Raw genomic sequence first — 14,878 nt, 5'->3', positions numbered from 1 at the left:
CCCAGTGAGGGCCCAACAAATGATTCAACAACACCAGCTTTCACCCCGGGACGATCAACCAGGGCAAGAAGGGCCCCAGATTGACTCACATTGTAAATAATTACACTATTGACTTTGGCGGGGGAGGGGGGAGTGTTGTTATATATGTATACTTGTATTTACCCTGTACAGCCACCAGAGGACTCATCCCCTTGAGTCCCAAGGGATCCCATAATCCCTTGGGAGCATAGGTATTTAAGGAGGCTTCACAGGTTGGAGAGGCAATCTGGAGACCTGCAATAAAAGTCTAAGGTCACACTTTACTTTGTGCTCACAGTGTTCAGTCTGACTCTTTCTCCATACACAACAGTAATAACCTGTTTGACCTGGTTTATGTGTGGGCAGCTGTGTCTGTCCCTGACAGCATTGTAGGAGAGACCAGTGCACAGTCCTTGTGGAGACGAAGTCCTGTCTTCACACTGAGCACACACTCGTGTAGTATTGCCACTGTGCTAAGTGGAATAGTATAAAAACAGATCTAGCAGCTCAATAGTGGGCACCCATGAGGTGCTGTGGGCAAACAGCAGCAGAATTATATTCCATCACAATCTAACCTCATGGCCCAGCATGTCCCTCACTCTACCATTACCATCGAGCCAGAGACTAACCAGCACCAACCTGGTGAAGGTGCAGCACAGATCAGCCATGATCTTATTGAATGGATAGGACGGACCTGTTTCCCGCAGCAGAGGGGTCAACAACCAGGAGGCATAGATTTTAAGTAATTGGTAGAAAGTTTAGAGGGGATTTGAGGGGAAATGTTTTCACCCAGAGGGTGGTGGGGGTCTGGAACTAACTGCCTGAAAGGGTGGTAGAACCAGGAACTTTCGCCACATTTAAAAAGTACTTGTATGTGCACTTGAAGTGCCGTAACCTACAGGGCTACGGACCAAGAGATGGAAAATGGGATTAGGTTAGATAGCTCTTTGTTGGCCGGCGCAGACACGATGGGCTGAAATGGCCTCATTCCATACTGTAAATTTCTATGATTCTATGACTAGCGGAGCAGGCTCGAGTTGCCGTATGGCCGACTCCTGCTCCTAATTCTTATGTTCTTATGTAACACAGGACGATATGCACGCTGAACAGTGGATGCAAATGCTCTGGACAGAGCTAAATGATCCCACAAACAATGGATGAGATCAAAGCTTTGCAGTCCTGCCACATCCAGTCAGGAATGGCTGTGGGCAATTAAACAACTAACGGGAGAAGGAGGTTCCATGAACATCCTCACCTTCAACAACAGCGGAGCCCAGCAAAAGACATGACTGAAGCATTTGCAACCATCTTCAGCCGGAAGTGCCGAGTGGATAATCCATCTCGGCCTCCTCCTGAGGTCCCTGGCATCGCAGAAACCGTCTTCAGCCAATTCGATTTATTCCACATGGCATCAAGAAACGGCTGAGTGCACTGGACATGGAAAAGGCAACGGGGCAATGTGTCGGCTGTCGTGCTGAAGACCTGTGCTCCAATACTAGCCGCATCTCTAGGCAAGCTGTTCCAGTACAGCTCCATCACTGGCATTTACCTGTCCGCGCCGGCCGACAAAGAGCCACACGGCCCTCGGTCAGCAGCCCTGAAGGTTACATATAAACCTATGAACAATGAACAATGGTGGAAAAGTAAAGAGCACCCAGCGCAACCAGTCCGCCCCACACAACTGCGACACCCCTTACACTGAAACATTCTACACTCCACCCCAGCCGGAGCCATGTGATCACCTGGGAGAGGCAAAAACCAGATCAAAACCCAGGCCAATTTAGGGGAAAAAAATCTGGGAAAATTCCTCTCCGACCCATCCAGGCGATCAAAACTGGTCCAGGCGATCACCCTGGCCGTATTCTGTTCCCTGCAGTACTTACCATTATAACTGCGCCATCCAACAAAAGGTCATCCAGTCGAATCCCAATTACCAGCTCTAGGTCCGTAACACTTTAAGTGTCCATCCAACCATCTCTTAAAAGTTGTGAGGGTTTCTGCATCCACCGCTCTTCCAGGCAAATTCCAGATCCCCACAACCTCTGCGTAAAGAAGTCCCCCTCCCCGTCAAATCCCCTCTAAACCTTCCAGCAACCACCTTAAAACTATGCCCCCTTGTAATGGACCTCTCCACCAAAGGAAATAGGTCCTTACTATCCACTATGTCCAGGCCCCTCAATATTTTGTACACCTCAATGAGGTCTCCTCTCAACCTCTGTTCCAATAAGAACAAACCCAGCCTATCATCAGTAAAGTGTCTTTAACTGTGGTGTCAAGCGTCAACTATTCACCAACAACCAGCTCACCGAGGCTCAGTTTGAGTTCTGTCAGGACTGCAGGCCTGATTGAACCCTTGCTCCAGATGTGAGGTCAGTGTGATTGCCTTTGACACCAAGTCAGCAATCGACAGAATATGGCACCAAGGAGCCCGAGTAAAACTGGTCAATGGGGATCAGAGGAAAATGTCCCACATACCCTGCACAAAGAAAATTGGTTGTGGTTGTTGGAGGCCTATCATTTGAGCCCCAGAACATCACTGCAGGCGTTCCTCTGCCCAACATCATCGGCCCAATAATCTCCAGCTTCTTCATCAGTGACCTTCTCTCCATTCGGCCCATCGTGCCTGTGCCGGCTCGGCGAAAGATCTATCCCATTAGTCCCACTCCCCGCTCTTTCCCCACAGCCCTGCACATTTTCATTTTATAAATCTTCCTATAAACTTCCAAATATTTATTGGCTCCAGAGTTTTCTGAAAAGTCCTAGAGGGGTGACACTCACCTCGTGTCCTGAAGTTTAGACACTTGAGTGTCACGCTTAGAAACTTCTTTTTTCAATATCCAGAGTATTGTGAGGAACAGCAGTGTGTTGACCTGCGGAAGATTTGAAGACATGTGTTGGCTGATCGTCAACAGGTTCTGGTGGGTTGTATCTGGAATCAGCCCCTCGTTAACTCTTCAATTCCTCACATTCATCAACTGATGCTCACCCACCACATATGCTGGGCGGGCCTTCAAACTGGCCTCCTTGCCAACAATCTCTTTGTCTGATATTTTCCCTTTTTTCTCTAAAGTGACTGATTTTGGGGAGGGAGCCTTCAGGTGGTGGGGAGAGGAGAGTTGACAAGTGCGAGGGAGAGTGGCTGTGGGAGGGGGAGAGAGAGGCGGTGGTGGGGGGGAGTGAGGCTGTGGGGTGGAGGCGGAGGGGAGAAGCTGTGGGGGGAGGGGAGGGAGAGAGGCTGTGGGGGAAGGGGGGCTGTGGGGGAGAGAGGCTGTGAGAGGGGGGGCTGTGGGGAAGAGAGACTGTGGGAGAAGGGGGTGAGGCTGTGGGTGGGGGGGGAGAGTGACTGTGGGAGGGGGAGAGGCTGTGGGGGAAGGGTGGAGGCTGTGGGGAAAAGGGGGGAAGAGAAGCTGTGGGGGAAGAGTGGAGGCTGTGGGGAAAAGGGGGGAAGAGAAGCTGTGGGGGAAGGGGGGGAGTGTGGCTATGGTGGGGAGGAGAGGCTGTAGTGGGGGGAAAGGTTGTGGGCCGGGGAGGGGGCGAGAGTGGCTATGGGAGGTGGGGGAGAGGCTGTGGGTGAGGGAGAGGCTGTGGAGGAAGGGGGGAGAATGTGGGGGAGGAGGAGAGGCTATGGGGGAAGGGGAGAGGCTGTGGGGAGGGGAGGAAGCTGTGAGGGGGGAGGCTGTCGGGGGAGGGGGAGAGGCTGTTGGGGGTTGAGAGGCTGTGGGGTGGAGAGAGTAGAATGTTTGGGGGAAGGGGGTAAAATGTTTGGGGGAGGTGGAGAGGTTGTGGGTGAGGGGGAGGGGGGAGGAGGGGCTGTGGGGGAGGGGGAGGAGAGGCTGTGGGGGAGGGGGGAGGAGGGGCTGTGGGGGTAGGGGGAGGGCAATGTGGAGAGGCTGTGGGGGGGCGAGGGAGGTGAGAGAGGCTGTGGGGAGAGAGATTGTGGGGGGTGAGAGAGAGGCTGTGGGGGGGCAGGGGAGAGGCACTGTGGGGGAGAGGTGCTGTGGGGGGAGAGACCATGGGGTACAGATGAGGGGCAATTTGCTTATTACTGTAACTGGGGTGAAGTTAGATACACAAACAGAGCAGGAGTTTACTGCACATTTCACACATAATCATGTGATGCAACGTGTCACAAATAAAACCCCAGAATCTGGATATGGACGGTATATAATTACCGCAATTATCAGGCACACGGGCCCCAGGAAACTCCAGATGAATCCTCTGTCTGTGGAGATCCAGCAGCTGGAAGTTAAGAGGAGAAAGTGAATGTACCGGATCGCTGAGGGGCACACGAGAGCGCAAACCGCCAATCGCAGGAGATTCATCCCGCAGGAATATTCTCAAACCCCGCTCACTGATTGGATGATAAAACGTCCCGTGTGCTGGCCGCTCACAGATTGACATTGAGGTGACATTCAGCCCTCAGTAAATGCCGACATTAATAAGTCCCGGGTGACAGTTTCTCAGGAACGCAACAAGCGCAGAGAGTGGTGTAAAACCAGGGGCAGAGTCCGTGGGTCCGGAGTGGGTTTGGAACCCGTTGCCCCTTGTTATCTGTGGGGCCTGTGCTGTGGTGCATGGGGCTCATCCGGCTTTCGGATGAGACGTTAAACCGAGGCCTCGTCTGCCCTTTCGCGTGGATGTAAAACATCGAACGGCACTATTTCGAAGAAGAGCAGGAGTCCTGGCCAATATTTATCCCTCAATCAACGTTATTAAAACAGATTATCTGGTCATTGTCACATTGCTGTTTGCAAAATGGTTGTTTCCTACATTACAAAAGTAATTACAATTCAAAAGTACTTTATTGGCTCCGAAGCAAATTGGACTTTCTGCGGTTGTAATCGGTGCTGTATAAATGCACGTCTTTCTTTCTTTCTGTCTCTCTCCATCTCTTTCTTTCCTTTCTTTCTTTCGTTCCTTCTGTCTCTCTTCATCTCTTTCTTTCTGTTATGTTCAGATTAACTCCACAAGACTGTGTGCTGTAAGCTCAAACTGATGTGACCTTAGTCTCTTTAATCTAACTCCAGAGTGAAGAAGCAGCAAGGCAGACAAACTTTTACACTTGCTTGCACGAGGTGTGCAGGTGACCCTTGGGCCTCCAACAGGTGCGCCCCCTGATGGCAAGTCTTACACTATTATAAAGTTTACATATATAACACTTTCCTTCTTTCTCTCTCCATCTCTCTCTTTCTTCTGCCTCTCTTCTCTCCTTCTCTCTATGAGTGAGAAGTAGACAAGGAACAGGCAATGCTTTGCAGCAGGCAATCTTTGGGCCATCTATGAGACGTGGTACATATTGGGTCTTGTTTCCTTACCATTAATTGTGCAATCTTCTTGTCCATGTGTTCCCAGCGGCTGCAGGTAGTGTGCAGAGCGTTGAACAGGCTTACTGGCAGCTGCCCAGAATGGTGCTGGGATATCCTCCGGGGAGGGCACCCTTCAGTGTCAAATTGGGCAACCCTCCTCACATCACCTCAGGGAGCTGCCTGTCCATTTACCCATCGCTCAAACCGGCCGGCACAGGCACGATGGGCCGAATGGCCTCCTTCTGTGCTCTATGGATCTATGAAATTCATATTTCTCCCCCTGTGCAGACCCTCAGTAGCTACATTAGTAAGTGGACTGCCTGATGTGGACTTGAGCTGGAGGCCAGGGACATCCCTGGTACATGCCGATCTGACTCGGATTGGAGCTACATTAGCTGGGTTGGGGGGGTGGAGGGGGGGGGGAAATCAGCCAGGACCCCATTCCTGATTGCTGACCAGGGAATGGAGAGAGTGGCACGGAGAGGATAAAGTGCAGAGAGGAAGGGGAGAAGAGAGGAGAGGAGCGAGGATAGGTGGGGTAAGGAGGGACGAGAGGCAGAGGGAGGAGAGGAGGTAAGGGGAGGGTACAAGAGGAGGGGAGAGAACGTAAGGGGCAGAAAGGAGGGGAGGAGAGAGAAGAAGAGAGGAAGGAAAGGGGAGAGACAAGGAGAAGAGAAGACGGGAGGGAAGCTCAGAGGAACATTAACTATTATTATTGAGAAAAGGAAGGTTGCGATTTCAGAAAGAAGTTTGGAGTCCGCAGGTGAGAGAAGTGATTTGAGTTCATAGAAACATAGAACCATAGAAAATAGGTGCAGGAGTAGGTCATTCGGCCCTTCAAGCCTGCACCACCATTCAATATGATCATGGCTGATCATGCAACCTCAGTACCCCATTCCTGCTTTCTCTCCATACCCCTTGATCCCTTTAGCCGTAAGGGCCATGTCTAACTCGCTTTACCCCATTCCTGCTTTCTCTCCATACCCCTTGATCCCTTTAGCCGTAAGGGCCATGTCTAACTCGCTTTTGAATATATCTAATGAACTGGCCTCAACAACTTTCTGTGGTAGAGAATTCCACATGCCATCAACTCTCTGAGTGAAGAAGTTTCTCCTCATCTTGGTCCTAAATGGCTTACCCCTTATCCTTAGATTGTGTGACCCCTGGTTCTGGACTTCCCAAACATCGGGAACATTCTTCCTGCATCTAACCTGTCCAATCTCGTCAGAATTTTATACGTTTCTATGAAATGCCCTCTCATTCTTCTAAATTCCATTGAATATAAGCCGAAGTTCAATTGGAAGGCCACAAATGCATGGCAAGGCTGGAATAACAGGACACATTACTTACTGTCTGGATGACCCATAGCCATCGTGATAGACTGCAGCAGATATGACCACGATTACTGCAGGGACCCCGTAGCCACAGGAGTACATGTACCTCCCAGTTTTCTCTGAGTGAGGAGCCCTCAATTGCCTGATGTTTCTGACCATGAGGAAGAGCTGGACTCCTTCCAGAAACATCCAGACAAACGCTGCCAGGAAGAAGTAGTGTAAAAACCCCGCCACAATCCCGCACATAACCTGAAACAACAAGAAACAGCGTGAGAGCCTTTCCTGAAACAGCAAAGCCTCACAATTCCACACCTCGATTTTAAAATTCTCATCCCCGCTTTCAAATCCCCCCCATAGCCTCGCCCCTCCCTATCTCTGTAATCTCCTCCACCCCCCACCACCCCCGAGATATCTGCGCTCCTCTAATTCTGCCCTCTTGAGCATCCCTGATTATAATCACTCAACCATCGGTGGCCGTGTCTTCTGTTGCCTGGGTCCCAAGCTCTGGAACTCCCTGCCTAAGCCTCTCGCCTCTCTTTCCTCCTTTAAGAGGCTCCTTAAAACTGACCTCTGTGACCAAACTTTTGGTTATTTGCAATAATATTACCTTATGTGCCTCGGTGCCAATTATTTTGTCTTATAACACCCTTCTGAAGCACCTTGGGACGTTTTATTATGTTAAAGGCGCTATATAAATGCAAGTTCTTGTTGTGCTAGGCAACTGCAAGCCAACAAAACACAAAGAATGCATTCATTAGACAAGAGGCAGAAGCAACGAATCAGAACAAAAGCCCAGACACATTTACACACGTCCCAAGACAAAGCAGCCCATTTGATCGGCAGCCCATCCAGCACCTTCAACATTCACTCCCTCCACCACCGGCGCACTGTGGCTGCAGTGTGTACCATCTACAGGATGCACTGCAGCAACTCGCCAAGGCTTCTTTGGCAGCACCTCCCAAACCCACCACCTAGAAGCACAAGGATAGCAGGTGCGTGGGAACACCAACCCCTCCATTTTACCCTCCAAGTCACGCAGCACCTCGATTTGGACATATATCGCCGTTCCTTCGTCAACGCTGGGTCAAAATCCTGGAACTTCCCAACAGTGGTTCAAGAAGAAGGCCCAACACCACCTTCTCAAGACCACCTAGGAACGGGCAATAAACGCTGGTGTGGCTAGCGATGCCCACGCCCCAAGAGTGAATTAAATAAAACATACCGACACACGCAGAAAAAACACACACATACTCCCATCCATGAACAGACACACCACACAGGCAAATGACACACAAGCAAACAGACGTCACATGTACACGCACATGGGCAGATACATAAACACACACACAGCCACACACACACACACACGGACGCAGACACACATAGATACACACACAGGCACATCCTCATACATGCACACAAACAACTTGCCTTTATATAGCGCCTTTAACAAAATAAAATATCCCAAGATGCTTCACAGGTGTGTTATCAGGCAAAAAGAAAGTTACACCGAGCCAAAGATGGAGACATTAGGAGAGATAACCAAAAGCTTGATCAAAGAGGTAGTGTTTTAAAGGAGAGAAGAGGCGGAAAGGTTTAGGGAGGCAATTCCAGAGCTGAGCGACGAGGCAGCTGAAAGCACGGACGCCAATGGTGGGGCGAAGGAGGTGAGGGTTACACCAAAGAAAGGTGTTGGTGCACATGGATCCAGAAACATGTACGCTCAAACATACGTGTACATGGACACACACAGGCACACCACGTGTATACACAGACACAGACAAATATGCTTAGACATGCACACACAATCTCGGGCGTTGCTGGCTGTGGAGAGGTCCCTTACCCGGTTTCCGGTCCTGTTGATTCCCACGATGAACAGCAGCTCTGCCAGGAAGAGACTCGCGCACAGCTGCGTGTGGGTGGTATTTATGGCATTTTTTAAATTGGAGCAGAAGGCAAACGTCACAAAGGTGATTCCAAGACACACCAGCGATACGGGAATCCCAATGAATGTAATTACAGTCAAAGCAAGGGGATCGTCCTATAGAAAGAAAGAACTTGCTTTTATATAGGGCCTTTCAGGACATCCTAAAATGTTCCTCAGCTAATGAGGTACTGCTGAAGTAGTCACTGATGTAACATAGGAAACGCGGCAGCCAATTTGTGCACTGCAAGCTCCCACAGACAGCACTGTGATAAATGATCAGATAATCTGTTTTTGGTGGTGTTCTTCAACTAGTTGCAGAGTGTAGGATAGGGTACAATCAGATAACAGCCTGGCACAGGTAAAGAGCATTGTGAGGGAACTACAGTGAGTGCAGAGAGACTGACTGATTGTGTTAAATATACAGACCAGGCTACTTGAACAAGAGTAGACGTGAAAACCGAATTAAAAACAACAGGCGTAAGTGTAACTAACTGCAGTACTTGCTAAGAGTAATGATAGATAAGTAGAATGCTTAGCTTAGGTGGAACATATATCACTGGACTAAGATAGAGTCGGAGTCAATGTGCTGTCATGGACACACAGACCCAGGCCTGAAGGACAAGTGTTGAAAAGTACTCAGCAAAGTAATGTAAGGGAAACATAATACAGAGGGTTGGAGAGAAGGGAATTGGACAGAACCAAACGAGGTCAGTGTTGAACAAAGGAATAGCACATGGGGTTCAGGGTTACACCATATCCTGTGACCAAAGTAGGTGTGGTATCGTAACGGTATGATTGTGGAATGCAACATACCCTCGGTGAGACTCAAGACTGAGAACCGCCTGGGGAGTGGTAAGCTCGAACTACCCCAATGGGTATCCTACAGGTGAGTATATAGACACACTGCTTGCATGTATTACTCAGTGTACTGTCTTTAACTAATAAACATCTGTCAGCTATATCACTACCTCATGGACTCTCAAATTTGTTAATTAAATAAAGAATAAGAAGCAGGGACACAGGAGCAAGAGCATTAGTCCTAATCCAATATAAAATCCAATACATAGCATCTTTTATGTCCACCTGAGATGGCATATAGAGCCTTGCTATAAAGCTTCATATAAATACAGCACCTCCATCAGTGCAGCAGTCCCTCAGTGCTGCACTGAAGTGTCAGTCTAGATGATGTGCTCAATTCTCTAGAGTGGGGCTTGAAGCCATGACCTACCACCTTAGAGGCTGCAGTTCTACCACCGATCCAAGCCTTGTCACTGCTTTGACTTCCTTTATGTGGAAACCTATATGTGCGTTCTTTATAAACTGGTTTGCAATTTTGTTCATCTTTATTATTAGTTCTTGGGGCATGGGCAATGTTGTCATGGCTGCATTTATTGACCATCCCTAATAGTCCTGATAAGGTACTGGGGGCTCTTCTCCTTGGAGCTGTGGTGATGATGCTCCCACAGGGGTGTAAGGTGGGAAACTCCAGGATATTGACCCAGCGACGATGGAAGATCAATGATAAATGTCCAAGCCGGGATGCTTTGACTTGGAGGGCACCTTGGAGCTGGTGGTTTGCCGTGACATTGCTGCTCTTGTCTTCTTGGTGGGAAGGTCACGGGGTGGGAGATGCTGCAGTACATATTGTAGACAGTACATAGCCAGCCACAGTGTGCCAACGGTGTAGGGGTTGGACATTGGCACTGATCAAGTGAACCACTCTGTCCTGGATGGTGTCGAGCTTTCTTGAGTGTTGTTTCAGCTGCACACGTTCAAGTGTGCGCAAAATACCAGAATAATATCGGGCTAAAAGGGTGTGATTGTAAAGACAGATTGTATAGACTAGGCGTGTATTCCCTCGAGTATAGAAGATTAAGGGGTCGTCTAATTGAGGTGTTGAAGAGGATTCAAAGAGTTGATAGGGTAGGTAGAGAGAAACTATTTCTTCTGGTGAGGTAGTCCAGAACAAGGGGACATAACCTTAACATTAGAGCCAGGCTGTTCAGGGGTGATGTCAGGAAATATTTCTTCAGACAAAGGAATCTGGAACTCGCTCCCTGAAAAAGTTGTTGAGGCTGGGGATCAATTGTAAATTTCAAAAAGATTGATAGAGTTATGTTAGGCAAGGGTATTATGGGTTACAGAACCAAGGCGGGTAAACAGAGTTAAGATACAGATCAGCCACGATCTAATTGAATGGCGGAACAAGCTCGAGGGGCAGAATGGCCTCCTCCTGTTCCTATGTTCGGAAGTGAACCATCACATTTCTGACTTGAGCCTTGTAGATGGTGGAGTAAGTATGGTCACTGATATGGTTCAATGCTTGTGAGTGGCACATATTTACATGATATGCAAGTCCATCGCTTACCCTTTACTGCTGCGTCACCTGGAGACATTCTAGGCCTCACTCTCTGTCTAATCCTTAACTGGATCTCCCACATCTTCTCCATCACTAAATCGGTCTTCGAGAAGCTTTAATCCTCCTATCATGCTCATCACTTGTCCTTAAATTCACTAAAAATCCCGTCCCCATTTAAGGCTTGAATACTGTTCCCATATCACAGAATGACATCGAATGCACAGCACAGAAACAAGACATTCGGCCCAACTGGTCTGTGCCGGTGCATAAACTTCCTCTAACACCTCTTCATCTAACCTTATCAGCATAACCTTCTATTCCTTTCTCCCTCAGATTCCCCAAAAGTGGATCGATGGTATTTGCCTCAATTACTCCAACAGTAGTGAGTTCCACATTCTCACCACTCTCTGGGTTTCTCCTGAATTCCCTATTGGATTCATTTGCGATGTTCTTATATTTATGGCCTCTAGCTTTGGTCTCCACCACAAGTGGAAACATCTTCTCTACATCTACCCTGTCAAACCTCTTCAAAATTTTAAAGACCTCTATTAGGTCACCCCTCAGCCTTCTCGTTTCTAGAGAAATGAGCTCCAGCCAGTTTGGCCTTTCTGATAGGTGCATCTTCTCAGTTTTGTGGAGGATTTTCCAGCACATCGCCCACTCTAAGTCATAATTTTCAAGAACTCACAAACTATGGAACTCCCTACCTCCTTCAGTCTTCAGCTCCATCCTATAACCTACAGGCTTGTACAATCCAATCTTAGTGTCATCCATCGCTATTTATTGATTCATCCCCTCTTCTCTCCCACTATTTCCAGCCCTGGTACTGTCCTGCACTGTGGGCCTTGGTCCATCACCCAGATGCATCTAAATCCCACAATCCAGGAACTTTCATTGTAGCACAACATCGGACAGTTGTCCCTCACCCTCACTACACCATTCAGGGGCTACATGAGCCATCAATGCTGCTGTGTTTCGTTGCCATGAATTTAGTACTAACCGTGAAGAATATTGGTGAATAAACATTTGTACCTGGCGTTTGAAAGGAGTCATCAGCAGAGCGAGGCTGGAGAGGTGATTACATCGGCACTGGGTCTCCATTCCGTTGGAAGCTCCCACAGTGCATCCGCTGGGAGACCAGTAACTTTTCCCAGCTGCATAATTCCAGTGGACGCAGTGCATTGTCCAATCACGAATAGCTTCCTGTGGAGAGCAGGGATTACATTTTACCATCCGCAGTTACCGAGCCAGCTGTAACCGGGCAAGTAGATGGTATGTGTACCGCTCAGTGGGGAAAGGCATCAGCCCAGTGTGGTACTGAGCCACACAGAAGGCAACGCCTCAGGCTCCACTCCGGGTCCGTGTTGAATTAGTCCATCTCAGCCCAGGCAGGAGTTGGTGGACTACAACCAGCCTCAGTGTGAACAATGGGTAGGAGCAGGTCAAAGGTCAGCGGCAATGCTCTCCACCAGCCAATAACCTGCTGACACTGTCTACCTTCACACAGCAGGAACAGATGATGGAGTGAAGGAATGGGAGGCTGCACCCAAGTAAGAGTCAGGATCTTCAAAGAGGAGGGGATAAAACTGAGGGAGGGGGGACAATTTTCACAAACTCTAATGAAAATAAATAAATAATTCCCATTTATTTATTTATGTACTCTGCATCATGAATGAGTTGTTTTGTCTCACAGCCGACCCACTGGTCTGGTCCATATGTCACGTACTATTATGTGACGTAACAATAAAATTGGCAGGTTAACAGACTCATTCTCAGCCCAGTGATCTTTCCGCTGTTTCACTAAATTGGCTCACCGGACAGAAATACCTGGTTAGTCTTTAAACCCAGAGCTGCTGTTTCACTGCATGAATTTCATGGAGAAACAAGGATGGTATCCGTGATCCAATCTGTGACAAACTGTACACAAACTGGCACAACGCGTTACAAACCTCTGTGTGCTTGAAAGTGAAGTTCACTGTCGGGTCGAGTCCATGCTTGTCCCTGTTAGTTATCGTGGCTGAAACTACATTTGAGATCAGTCGAAATGGCTTTGGTTTCCCACCGGCGGTGCTGAGGTTGAAAACACTTCCATTCAGGATGGAATCCATGTTCTTGTAGGCGATCAAAGCCACAGCAGCAACATCTGCCCCGGGAGGGAGAGTCAAACGTTACTAACGCCGGAGTGAAATCCACAGGGGAGGCGATGGCCAAAACATACACGTAACTCCTGCTGTGGAACTGGACCAGGTCACGGCCGGCTTCCCGGAAAAGATTGCGGCCAAATCCAGTGGGATTTGTAGACATTCGCAAGATATAGAAACAGAGGATTGGAGAGCAGCCGATTGCGGCAGTGCAATAAAGGCAGTAAGGAATAGTAAGATCCCAGATTGGGGAGGCCGTTTGGTTTAGTTCCTCCACCGAGACAGATGACCTATTTTCCCTTCCATCAGGTCATCTGAAAACAACAACTTGTATTTATATAGCGCCTTTAACATAGTGAAACGTCCCAAGGCGCTTCACAATAGTGTTGTAAGATAAAAATTTGACACCGTGCCGCATAAGTAGAAATTAGCACAGGTGAGCAAAAGCTTGGTCAAAGAGGGAGGTTTTAAGGACTGCCTTGAAGGAGGAAAGAGAGGCAGAGAGGCAGAGAGGTTTAGGGAGGGAGTTCCAGAGCTTTAGGCAACAAAAGGCACTGCCAACAATGGTTGTGCGATTAAAATCAGGAGTGCTCAGGAGGGCAGAACTAGAGAAGCTCAGATATCTCGGGGTGGGGGCGCGGTTGTGGGGCTGGAGGAGATTACAGAGATAGGGAGGGGCGAGGCCATGGAGGGATTTGAAATTAAGGATGAGAATTTTGAAATTGAAGCGTTGCTTTAACAGGAGCCAATGTAGGTCAGCGAGCACAGGGGGTGATGGGCGAGCGTGACTCGGTGCGAATTAGGACACGGGCAGTGAGTTTTGGATGACCTTCAATTTATGTAGGGTAGAATGTGGGAGGCCAGCCAGGAATGCATTGGAATAGCCAAGTCTAGGGGTAACAAAGGCAAGGATGGGGACTCCAGCAGCGGATGAGCTAAGGCAAGGGCGGAGTTGGGCGATGTTATGGAAGTGGAAATAGGCGGTCTTAGTTATGCTATGGATGTGTGGTCGAAAGCTCATTTCAGGGTCAAATATGCCACCAATGTTGCGAACAGTCTGGTTCAGCCTCAGACAGGAGTTGGGAGAGGGATGGAGTCAATGTCTAGGGAACGGAGTTTGTGGCGGGGACCGAAAACAATGGCTTCGGTCTTCCCAATTTTCAATTGGAGAAAATTTCTGCTCATCCAGTGCTACATGTCGGACAAGCAGTGTGACCATTTAGAGACCATGCAGGGGCCGAGAGGAGTGGCAGTGAGGTAGAGCTGGGTGTCGTCAGCGTACATGTGGAAACTGACACTGTGTTTCCGGATGATATCGCCAAGGGACAACATGTAGATGAGAAATAGGAGGGGGCCAAGGATAGATCCTTGGGGACACCAAAGGTAATGATGGAAGGGACAGGAAGAGAAGCCGTTGCAGGTGATTCTCTGGCTACGATTGGACAGATAGGAATGGAACCAGGGGAGTGTAGTCCCACCCAGCTGGACGACGGTGGAGAGGCATTCGGGAAAGATAGCGTGGTCAACCATGTCAAAGGCTGCGGACAAGTCACGAAGGAGGAGCAGGGATAACTTGCCTTTGTCTCAGTCACAAAGGATGTCATTTGATGAGAGTCATTTCAGTACTGTAGCAGGCGCGGAAACCGGATTGGAGGGATTCAAACATCGAATTGCGGGAAAGATGGGCATGTTTTCGGGAGGCGACTGACACTGTCTCTTTAATCAGACTACACCTCCCAGGAGATCATTCTGGCTGAAGAAGTTCCTCCAGATGTCTGTCCTTAACTTTCCTT

At 48.9% G+C, this 14,878-nt stretch overlaps 1 protein-coding gene across 1 annotated transcript in view; it reads right to left on the bottom strand.

The window, feature by feature from the left end:
* LOC139237770 (adhesion G protein-coupled receptor E3-like) overlaps positions 1-14,615 on the bottom strand; it is a 32,347-nt gene extending 17,732 nt beyond the window's left edge. The window contains exons 1-7 of the mRNA XM_070866954.1: positions 14,564-14,615; positions 12,894-13,087; positions 11,977-12,147; positions 8,502-8,699; positions 6,675-6,907; positions 4,191-4,257; positions 2,797-2,888 (exon numbers count right to left, since the gene is read on the bottom strand). Coding sequence (XP_070723055.1) covers positions 2,797-2,888; positions 4,191-4,257; positions 6,675-6,907; positions 8,502-8,699; positions 11,977-12,147; positions 12,894-13,087; positions 14,564-14,615 — 1,007 coding nt within the window. The remainder of the gene's footprint in view (positions 1-2,796; positions 2,889-4,190; positions 4,258-6,674; positions 6,908-8,501; positions 8,700-11,976; positions 12,148-12,893; positions 13,088-14,563) is intronic.
* Between the last annotated feature and the right edge of the window lie 263 nt (positions 14,616-14,878).

This window comes from Pristiophorus japonicus, chromosome 24 (assembly GCF_044704955.1).
Source record: "Pristiophorus japonicus isolate sPriJap1 chromosome 24, sPriJap1.hap1, whole genome shotgun sequence".
In the NCBI taxonomy this organism is placed as follows: Eukaryota; Metazoa; Chordata; class Chondrichthyes; family Pristiophoridae; genus Pristiophorus; species Pristiophorus japonicus.
Note: the sequence above shows the minus strand (reverse complement) of the source record. Positions and strands in the feature narration are given on the sequence as shown.